This window comes from Ascaphus truei, chromosome 7, assembly GCF_040206685.1.
Source record: "Ascaphus truei isolate aAscTru1 chromosome 7, aAscTru1.hap1, whole genome shotgun sequence".
NCBI lineage: Eukaryota > Metazoa > Chordata > Amphibia > Anura > Ascaphidae > Ascaphus > Ascaphus truei.
Window position 1 is genome coordinate 48,519,789 of NC_134489.1, and position 10,557 is coordinate 48,530,345.

The 10,557-nt window shown below is 40.0% G+C and overlaps 1 protein-coding gene across 1 annotated transcript in view; it reads left to right on the forward strand.

Annotated features, from left to right (window-relative positions):
• Positions 1 to 2,427, forward strand: part of MOB4 (MOB family member 4, phocein) — a 30,660-nt gene extending 28,233 nt beyond the window's left edge. The window contains exon 8 of the mRNA XM_075608331.1: positions 2,026 to 2,427. Within this exon, the coding sequence (XP_075464446.1) occupies positions 2,026 to 2,157 (132 nt within the window). The 3' untranslated portion in view covers positions 2,158 to 2,427. The remainder of the gene's footprint in view (positions 1 to 2,025) is intronic.
• The last annotated feature ends 8,130 nt before the right edge of the window (positions 2,428 to 10,557 follow it).

The window sequence follows — 10,557 nt, forward strand, 5'->3', positions numbered from 1 at the left end:
CTGATAAAAGTAGGGTTAAAAGCCCTTCCTCCACTCGGTTCGTCATTAAATTGACTGTTATCATTTCAGATGTGGATGATTATTATTTTTTAAATTCATTTTGATTTAATCAAAGAAATATTTAAAAACAATCAGAACCTGAAATGTCAATGGATTTTATTGCCCCAATACCTGTTTTGTCTTTCCATAGCCTATGTATTTCACAGGGTTAGTATAAGCCCTGGTGGATGCAAAGATGGAGAACAAATGTGAATAATATTATAATCTGACCATGGGCGGGGGGAGTAAACAAGATTAGCAGTCATCCCCTCATTCATAAATTTAAAAAAATTGTGTGTGTGTGTCCTACAGCCTTGAAAATTGCAAAGCCAGTACAACCAACCTCGCACTGATGAGACCAATTAAAGTTGAAACAGGTCTTTCAGTGGAGTCTCTGGCTTTGCATCTGATTCCCATGCTGTGCTTAAAAGCTGTGTTAACAGCGAGCATTAGCTTATATGGGTTCCATGTAAAAATGAATTTAGGCAAAAGGTGTGCTTATTTGCATGTCATTTCCCAGAATCCCTTGCTGCAGTGGAAGCACTGTATGCTAGGTGTAATGGTGGAAGACAGGGTTACAGACCTGTCTAAGACATGTAAAATGTGCCCAGAAGTGATCTTTTTATTGTGTGTTTTTTTTTTTAAAGGTATCAGCTTTAGGCTATTAAAAACATAACTGGCACTAAGTTCTACCTGGTCCTATGTAGAATTGCACACGTAGAATTAATAATATTGACAGGGGTGCAGCTGATGTGAAAAGAGCACAATTATAATGCATACCCAACCATTCAATTCTTCAGTAAATATCTGCATTTCATTTACATTTGTTATTGAGGTCTCCCTCATTTGACACAGAGAGGTTTATGCCACTTCGGTCATAGCAAATATATTTTAAAAAAAATTACTGTGAGGGGAGAAAAAAGACATACAGACACAGACATTTTAAACATCCCATTATGTTTCATTTAACTCTGCCCCAACTACTTCTATTGACACTCCCCAAAATGCATGCTACTGGGTAAAATTGGAGCAAAGCAACTTTGTCTATTGACCCTAAGAGACGGGTGATGAAAATACCTTTTTCTCTACCAGTTTTGCTTTATAGTTTCCATAATACCTCGACCCATAAACAAAGGGTTGCAAGCTATAAAAATGTATTCAAATGTTTAAAAAAATATTCTGCAGTGTAATGCAATGGGGGGAGGTCGATCAGAATAAAATTACATTAACAAACACTGGTTGGTATGTTTGTAAAAGCTACTTGCAATGAAACAAGCAGCTGGGTTGCTCTTAACGTAGTAATAAATGAGAAGTATTACACGCCTGTATTGGAACCCAGCTACCAGCAGAAAATGGAGCCTTTGCTTTCACCCTTGGGCCAAAGCAGTCACCTTCCGGGGACCATGGTGTGAACTGAGTCTTTCAGTTGTACTGATAAATAATAGCTATGAAGGTGTAAATTCCAGGCGGAGATGGCTTAATCCACTATGTTCACCTTCTCACTAGAATAAGATGCCTCTAGTCTACATACTGTGTAGGTGTGGCGCGTGACATTGCTCCTCCAGTCAACACAACACAATTCACAAAAGAGTTTAGTGGCAATGTTCTTACAGTAACTCACTGTATACCCCCAAAGAAATCACACTTGAAAGTCTGTAACATCTGTATTTTGCCTTCTAAAACAATTAAGTACCGTATTTTAGTGTAAAATATAGAAGGTTGCGAAGAGCTCTATAAAAACAAAATATATACAGCACTGTATATATGCTTTTAGTATAAAACTGGTAAGTGGATGAGAGGTGATGGTACAATTCAACAGTTCCATACAGAAAATATCAGGGGTAGACTATCAATTTAAGCTGTTAGTACGTTTTTTGTTTTGAGGTACGGTCTACCTTTAATTGATATCATAACTGATCTCTAACATTTCTTACTGTGTGTGAAATTTCACATTTTTTTACATAAATGTTTTCTTTTATCTTGCAGAATGAGACCTTCTTGTGTCATCGATTCACTAAATTTGTGATGAAGTATAACTTGATGTCCAAAGATAATCTGATTGTACCAATTTTGGAAGAAGAGGTGCAAAATTCAGTTGCCGGGGAGAGTGAAGCATGATTATAGTAGTGGTAGAGAAACACAACTGTATTGAGGAATCTATTAACAATTACGTACTGTATATATCATTTTAGACACTTCAATCATGTATCCCTATTATAGCTTAGTTTAGTATAGTTTTTGTATACTATGTGCACTGCCTTTTTAAATTGGGAAATACTTTAAATTATTCATTGGCTGTATATTCATCAGTGTGGCTCTCATGGTTTTTAAGAGATTAGTATTATCTGTTTATAATGCCTGTTATTAAAAATGATTTCCAGTTCTGTATATTTTATGCTACACAATCATTTCACTGTAGTCCTTTATAAACAAAAAAAAAAAAGTTAGGGAAATACATCACAAACATCAATAGGCAGTTTATTAATACAATTCATTGAGGATGCAGGACATCTCACTATAAATCATTTTTCAAGTATATATTTTATTTGCTGTAAGAATATATAGAATGGAATTCTGCTGTGATAGGCTTTACATTGTGAAATCTTGGTATAAAGAAAGTAGTTTTACATTTGATTGTATATAGTTCTCTACCATTAGATTGAATGAAAATACTTGGCACAAAATAGTAATTGTAGAGTTCACATTAATTTATGCTGTTTATTTTCACTTTGCCAACCAAGCACAGATTTTTTTTTTTATTATTATTTTTCCATGCAGACTACAACTGGTTTTATCAGAGAAGTTGTCTTATACTGATCTTCTCAGACAAGATTCTTTGGATCCAATGATGTAATTAATTTTTTGCAAGTATGTCACTGAGTGAGAAGGGATCAGAAACGCTTACTGTAATTTTAGTATTTTTCTGTAACGATTTTGAAACAGCTTTTTATTTCTAGATAAATTTATAGCGAGGAAATCTTAAAAACAAAGGGGAAAACTGCACTTTTGAGTCGTAGTTCTAGAAATGAGGATCCTTATGGAGTAACTAAAAGTATACAATGAATTGATAACCAGTGACGGAACCAAGAAGGAAAGGTTATTGTTGTATGGTAGTGAAGACAGATGGAATTACTGAAGTGTGCCAGTAATATCTAAGAAACAAAATTTGTCTACAGTTGCTTTAATCTCTAATAGAATCCATATTTTTTCTGTGACCTTATCCACTCATACGTGAAGTTCATAAATTTTAATATACTGTAACTTTTTTCTTGCGTTCTATCAATATTTATATTAGAAACAGCTTATTTGATAAAAAAAAGGCTGTGCATGATGCAGGTAGAGAAGGGACATTTTGTTATCAGTATAAAGAAGGTTACTGTGACCTAGGCTTTCCAAGTTTTGGCCAAAATATATGGCTAAAAGTATTCACATATATACAGTAGGAAGGTAGGCTTATCTTAAACCCTGCATTATTCCTCAGTGAAAACCAAATACAAAGCTGTGGTTATGATGTGGTGTTTCTGGAGCTTGTGTAATAAAATAAATGATTCTTCTTGTTTCATGACAAATTCCAGAAAGCATAAATCCCGTGCTTTATATTCTGTTTTCACTGTGCTGCTTTAATTTAATCGGTGACCTTGGTAGCTCTGACTTCACAGAGCAGGTTTACATTCTAAAGCTGCTATTTTATTTTGTGAATTTGTTTTGTTACTAGCCAAACACATTAAATAAGTTATAGTGGGTAAAAAAAAGTGACAAAAAACCTCGACAGTACAATATCCAGCAAAGAAAATATCACATGTCTCAAGACAGGTCTGCAACCCTGCTTTTCACCATTCTCTTTGCATACAGTGCTTCCACTGCAGCTATGGATTCTGTGATTATAACATGCGAATTATCACAGTGTCACCATTTGCTTCTTATCCATTTTAACATAGAGCCCTGTGACAGTAGGGGGTAGCCGGTCTTCATTAATAAAGGTAAAGCCCGGCTGGCTGCCCCTTAAAAGTATGTCAAGGGCTGAAGTGTCAGCTCTTGGGTCTAGTTGTGCACCCTAATGTATTCGCCTGTATTTCTGTTTCCATTTTACGGTCCCCTGCAGGAATGTAAGCTAGAGATATGTGAAGTTCAGATCCCTGTTAGGAAATAGCTGCAGGACAGGGACTTTGGGAACGGGTGGATATTGGGGAGCAACTAGGGTTAAAAACCTGTGTAATGTGTTGTTAACCAGAGAAGCCGGTAGTACTTGTATTTTACCCGAAAATCGCGTATGATTTGCGGGTACCTGTCTGTAAATGTAGATGGGGTGTATTAGGAAAGTCCCATGCAATTTAAAAGTAAAAACCTGAAATGTTTAAGGACTTTTTGGGTTCCTGGTGTCCTATACTGTAGACATGAGATTTTGGGAGTGTAATTTTTAAGAGGGATATTTGGGTTGAAATGTATTCCTTGTGTTTGCAGGAGTGCGGGAGATAAAGTTAGCGGTAGTCCCTTATTTCTCCGCGGTGTGCAGGCATGTTTTGTGGGTGCACGCGGTGAATTATATTGGGGCTGAATAGTGTCACCCAGCCTCCTGATTTTCGAGCCCAGGTATCCCAGACACCTTCCCCTTATGGTCTATACTTTATTAAAGTTCGTTTTATAATGTATGTATAAATGTCTAGGTAGTCAACTCGAGCATCCACATAAATGCCGAGATGTCTGTATTGAGTCTGTGTGACTGGAGACCAGGATTTTTTTTAACACGTTTATACCGGGAATCATTCACTAGGCAAAACAAGGTAGTGGAATAAAATGAGGTTTATTCGGATAAACCTGTGTAATGAATATACAAAATACAGACGAAATACACACTTACGTGGGGTCTGGGGATGAAAACTAGGTTCAAATAGGTGCAAGGTACCTGCTTTGGAAGGCTTACGTTCTAAAATGAGAACTTGGACTTTGCAGAGCAGGCTTTTTTTAGCTCCAAAAATGAAGCCGCCTACTCCGCTATTTCTAACCGCAACTTTGAAAAGCCTGCCCGTGCGTCATCAACTCAAGCCACCGGATCGTCTGGTTCTCTGACTGTGGCATCTCCTTACATACCTTCTGCTCTTCTATGTTCAGCATGGATGTAGGAGGAGAGACCAATCAGAGCATGGGAATTCCCTCACACCAGCCAATAGGACTAGGGGCTCGTCCTTTGGCTGACGTCAGAGAAGGTTGTGTGCCAAGCCGGCATGAAAAGCAGGGTGGGCGGGAAATACGAATTAGCCAATGGGTATTGTGCCTATGAGCTGTATCTCCCCGGGCTAACTCATTGCCTCCACCAGGTCTGACAGATTCAAAAGGTGTCCCCACATGGTGCCCTTTGTTCTCCGGACTTGGCAACTTGCCCACCAAACAGTTTTGTCACCTTTAGACATCCCCCCTCCTTTGAATTCCTGTTGTCTATCCAAACATCCCGGCACCTATGTGGATGCCCAGCCTGACGTGCATTTTCTATAAATGTCTATTCAAACATAATAAAATATAGTTTAATACATAATATGTCTTGAGGAGACCCATACCTGTGCGGGGAATGGACAAGGGATATCTTGGCTCGAAAACCAGGATTCTGGGGGGCACTTGGTAGCCCCGGTGTAATTCAACCTGTGTACCAGCAAATCAGGCCCGCTCGCCAGGGAAAATTTGGGGACAACCGGTAACTTTGGCCCCCGAACTCCTGCAAACAAAATAATTGCATTTCCACCAAAATATCCCTTCTAAAACTTACACTCACAAAGTTTCACATTTCTGGGGCAAGAGCAACATGGAAAGTTGAAAAGCATGGGTCACTTTAACTTTTACATGTTACAATACATGACCCCTGGCTTGTGGTGCTATGTAGCTGCCAGAGACACATGGTTTCAGGGGTAACCAGATGGGCTTAACCTTTATTGAATAGCCTGGCTACCCCCTACTGTTACACCTCCCCTCTCAAGATGAAGGCTCTGGCAGTCACTCAGGTGGCCCCGCTAGCCTGGGTGTCCTGGAGTTTTTCTGGTCACTGGGGATATCCTGTCAGGAGAATCCATCCGCATTGCCATGCTCACTGCCATTCTTGATAACACCTTTGGTGTTTGGTCGGGCAGTACATCAAGGATGCCCCCTGTCCGGGCAACTACGCACTGGCCATCGCACTTCCTCTGCCTATTGAGAAAGAGGCTAACTGAGCTGGTGCTGCAGGAGCCTGACATTTGGGTAGTTCTGTCAGCCTATGCTGATGACATGCTCCTCGTGGCCCAGGGCCTAATCCTGGATCTGGAGTGCCAAGAGGTCTATACAGCGGCCTCTACCGCTCGGATCAACTGGCCCAAGTGTTACAGCCTTTTGGTAGGTCCCTTACAGGTAGACTCTTTTCCCCCTACATTTTGAAATATCTCATGGGGGAGCAATTCTAGAGAACCTGTGAGTCTACCTGTCCGCTGCGGAGAACCCAGCCCTAGAAATCTTCAATGATCTTGAAAAATGGGTCATCACTCATCTGGGGTAGTGGGTGTATCTGTTGAAAATACTTTTCCTTAGGGGAAGGACTCTGACCAACCAACTAGTGGCCAGTCAGCTGTGGCACCGGCTGATAGCCATGGGTCCAACCCCTGAATTTGTCAGCAAGATCCAAAGGAAGTTGCTGGACTTTCTCTGGATGGGGAAGCATTGGGGCTCTGCGGGTGTTGTGTGCCTCCCTCTGGGAGAGGGTGGACAGGGAGTTGTGTGTGGTCGGTCCCAGATACACACATTCCACCTACAATACCTGTAGAAATACATATTCGCAGATCCATCTCAGCAGTGGTGCCAGCTGCCGACCAGTTTTTTTCGACACCTGTGTGATATGGGGTATAACCCGCAACTGTTTATAATCAAGCCCGAGGGGTTAGGTAGAGACCTCTCCGTGCTTCCGGAATACTACTTGCCATGGCTTTGGTCCCACGCAAAGATCCGGAGAGCTGGAGGTGAAAGGTGTGCATGTCCTGCTGCAGTGTGGGAGCTAAGCAGCCTGCTCTACTCTGCTCTCAGATTCCCCCACGCTGCCTCCGCTGCCCTCACAATGTGCCCCTCTAGACAGCTGCCTAGATCACATAGGGTTTGCACCGGCCCTGATTACCTGAAATATTTTATATAAAAGCAGCAATACTCTCAGCTGAGCTGAACAGTCCTAGAACTAGAGGAAATCAGGGTTAGAAGTTGTATTGTTAGAGGAGAGGGTACTTACCTTCTTGAGAGATGGCCACTGGGCAGTTTCAGAACAGTGGCTTTAAAGTTAACGGTGACTGCTGTGTTTCTGTTACTATTTTACGTACCCAAGTATGTAGATACTGTACGTCAAGTGTTAAATATATTTTCAATCAGATGTTGGGAGGAAAGTTGCTGGTGGTAAAAACAGCGGCGTTCTGCACAGGGAGTTTCTCCAATTTAAAACAATGTGAAAAAAAACCCCCAGCATTGATTGCTATTTTAAGTGACTGTTTGCACAGAGACTCAGGGGCAAAGGGCTAACTTACCATATAAAAACTCTTTTTGAGCATAAGTTGTAAATAATTTTCTTTTCCACCGTCTTTCAGATATCTGCAGTTTTTTGCTCTCCACCCCTAATGAAACTTTTAGATTGCCAAATTACCCCTCTCATTATCTAAACAATGCCAGATTTGTCTGGTTAATTCGCACACCATCTGATCAGGTAAATTATCCTGTGGAATCAGAATATATCTCTAATTGTCAGCAAGTGAGACTGATAAAATTCAAGGGATAGAAGCCAACATACAGCACAATTATTTAGGTCTGTTTACAGCTTACACAGAAGGGCCAATATACTAATATATATTATCTAAATTGTGTTGCGTCAAAAAAGTCAGCTAAAAAGTAATACAAAATGTAATAAAATGAAGTTTCAAAAACCGTATCTATGAATGCATTGTGTGACTTCATACATTCAGTATAACGCATCATTTGTTTGAATTTTTTGCCGCTTACCTCATGTTTAATAACTGATGAATACAATTTAAACGAAAACAGAATTATGTGCATCTTTTATTAACAACTAACGTTAGTAAATATGAAATATTATTTATAATAGCATACTGCGAAGCTACCGTAATTCATCGAGTTAACCTATATAATGAAAAATCAGTGCTGCCTCAAATAATGTTTTTTGTTGATACACAGCAAATTAATTGTATGCTTTTTTTAGCGTTTACATCAAGTTGAACTTGCCAATTTTATGCATTTTTAAATGATTTTATGATGCACATCAGGGCCGTCTTAACAGCATTATAGGCCCCCGGGCAAAGCAGTGCACTGGGCCCGGCCTACACAACCACTCACAGGAATAACAATGTAAATTATCAATAAAATACACTTATATTTGTTGGTACCTCCAGACATGCAATGCAGACATGCCAACTCTCCGCTACAAGTCGTAATTTTTCTCCTTCTACCGAGTTAGCGGGAGATTTGAATGTTGAGGCGGGTGATCAGAAAATTAGTGCTAAATTCTGGTCTGTGCATAGATTAGCATGGGGCCCCTATGCTCGTGGGGCCCCCGGGCAACTGGCCAGCGTGCCCATGCGTTAATGCACATAGAAATATTACTGTTAAGTTCATATAATTTAAATTCAAATGAAAAGTGTTGCGGGTCAAAATAAACGAAAAAAATCATTTTTGACACAGTTGCTGCAGATGGGAGAAATTTGAGGTTAATACATAGATACACAAAAGCACAATTGAACTTGAGTTTGACATGCACCAATTTTGTGATAAAAAAAATCTGTTTGCCATGCTTAGTACATGAGGTATCTGGTGGAGAATCAAGCACAGATTGTTTAATTTTCAGGTGTCTCTGCAACTTAACGCCTTTGATGTCCACCATTCCCTATACTGTGTCTTAGACTATGCTAAAGTTTATGATGGAGGCAGCAGAACATCTCCTGTACTTTATGAGAAGACATGTGGGGCCTGGCAACTCCCCCCACTGATTGTTTCTACAAAGCAGATGCTGACTGAGTTTGTCAGTGATAGCTACTTTAAAGCCACTGGCCTCAAAGCCCATAGCACAAGTGAGTCTGTTTAATTCCTAATGTCACAATTATGTGTATTCTTTTGTTTTAGAGTAAGCCGTGAAAGAGTATAATATCTAAAATATGGACTTGCAGAGTAGATTTGGACTGAAGAAGTAGTTCAGTGCTAACATCACAGCCCTTGAGATGGGTGAACCCGTTTTGAATCCCTGTGTTAGCACTCCTTGTGAGCTTGAATAACTCACATTATCTCCTCGTTTCAGGCATCAAAAGTAGATTGTAAGATCGTTCATTGTCCCTGTAAAATTCTATGCACAGCACCGTATACATTGTTAGCACCAATAGGACAATTTTGTTTGGAAATTAAATGCTAAGCTTATTAAAACATTTTTCAGTACCAGAAAAATTGGATTTTCAACTTCGAATTCTGTTTTTTATTAAAGCATGTAGTTTAAAATAGTTTTGGGACCAAAAAAACAAATGAATAAATGGGGAGGTTCTGTATTTGCCTCTATACACATTTTTTCCATCTTGCAGCTGAATACTCGTGTTCACTGATTCATTTAAATAATTATAGTGGGTTTGTCTCAAACTAACATAGAGGAATGGAAGAATTGATGAAATCTCCCACAGTAGAGCTCCAGAGAAAATGATACAAGCAGCAATCACTACTAAATCATATGCTTATAAGGTCCACGATAATCCATCCAGTGAATGATCCTATTTGAGCTCATTTAAGGGGTGTAAACCAAACATAAATGGGTTAATCAGGGGGGACCATATGATAGACCAACCTGACTCCCAGTTGAATGGATAAACAACACCCTAGAGCTGGATCCCATGTATGATGAAAATAATGCTGTAGTACTCACTGGAACTTGATTGAAGAAGTCTGGATAGGCGTGCAACAGCTCAGCAATCAATGCAGGCAAGGAGAGATCCCAGCTGGGGGAAAAAGCGCCATGCACTGCTGCTGTTGAATCGCCGAAAAACAAGCTAATGCTGCTGGGTCACTTAAAACTGATTGATTGGATCCTCAATGCATACAAAAATAGGAAAGTACCTCACGAAGGAGAACTCTGACGCGTTTCGGGCCTTTGACAAAGTGCCGTAGGGGCACGAAACGCGTCAGAGTTCTCCTTCGTGAGGTACTTTCCTATTTTTGTATGCATTGAGGATCCAATCAATCAGTTTTAAGTGACCCAGCAGCATCAGCTTGTTTTTCGGCGATTCCACGGCAGCAGTGCATAGCGCTTTTTCCTCCAGCTGGGATCTCTCCTTGTCTCAAACTAAGACATTAACTTCTTAACAGCAGAAGTCTCATGATATTTTTTCTTCTTGTCCTATCGTAGTTAATTGTGGTGGCACTTACTATAGTCCATTAAGGAACATTACATCTTCAAGATACCCAGGAAAACACGCCCCTCATATGCATTGTTCATGGATCATTATAGCTCCCATAGGATACAAAGTGAGGAGGATA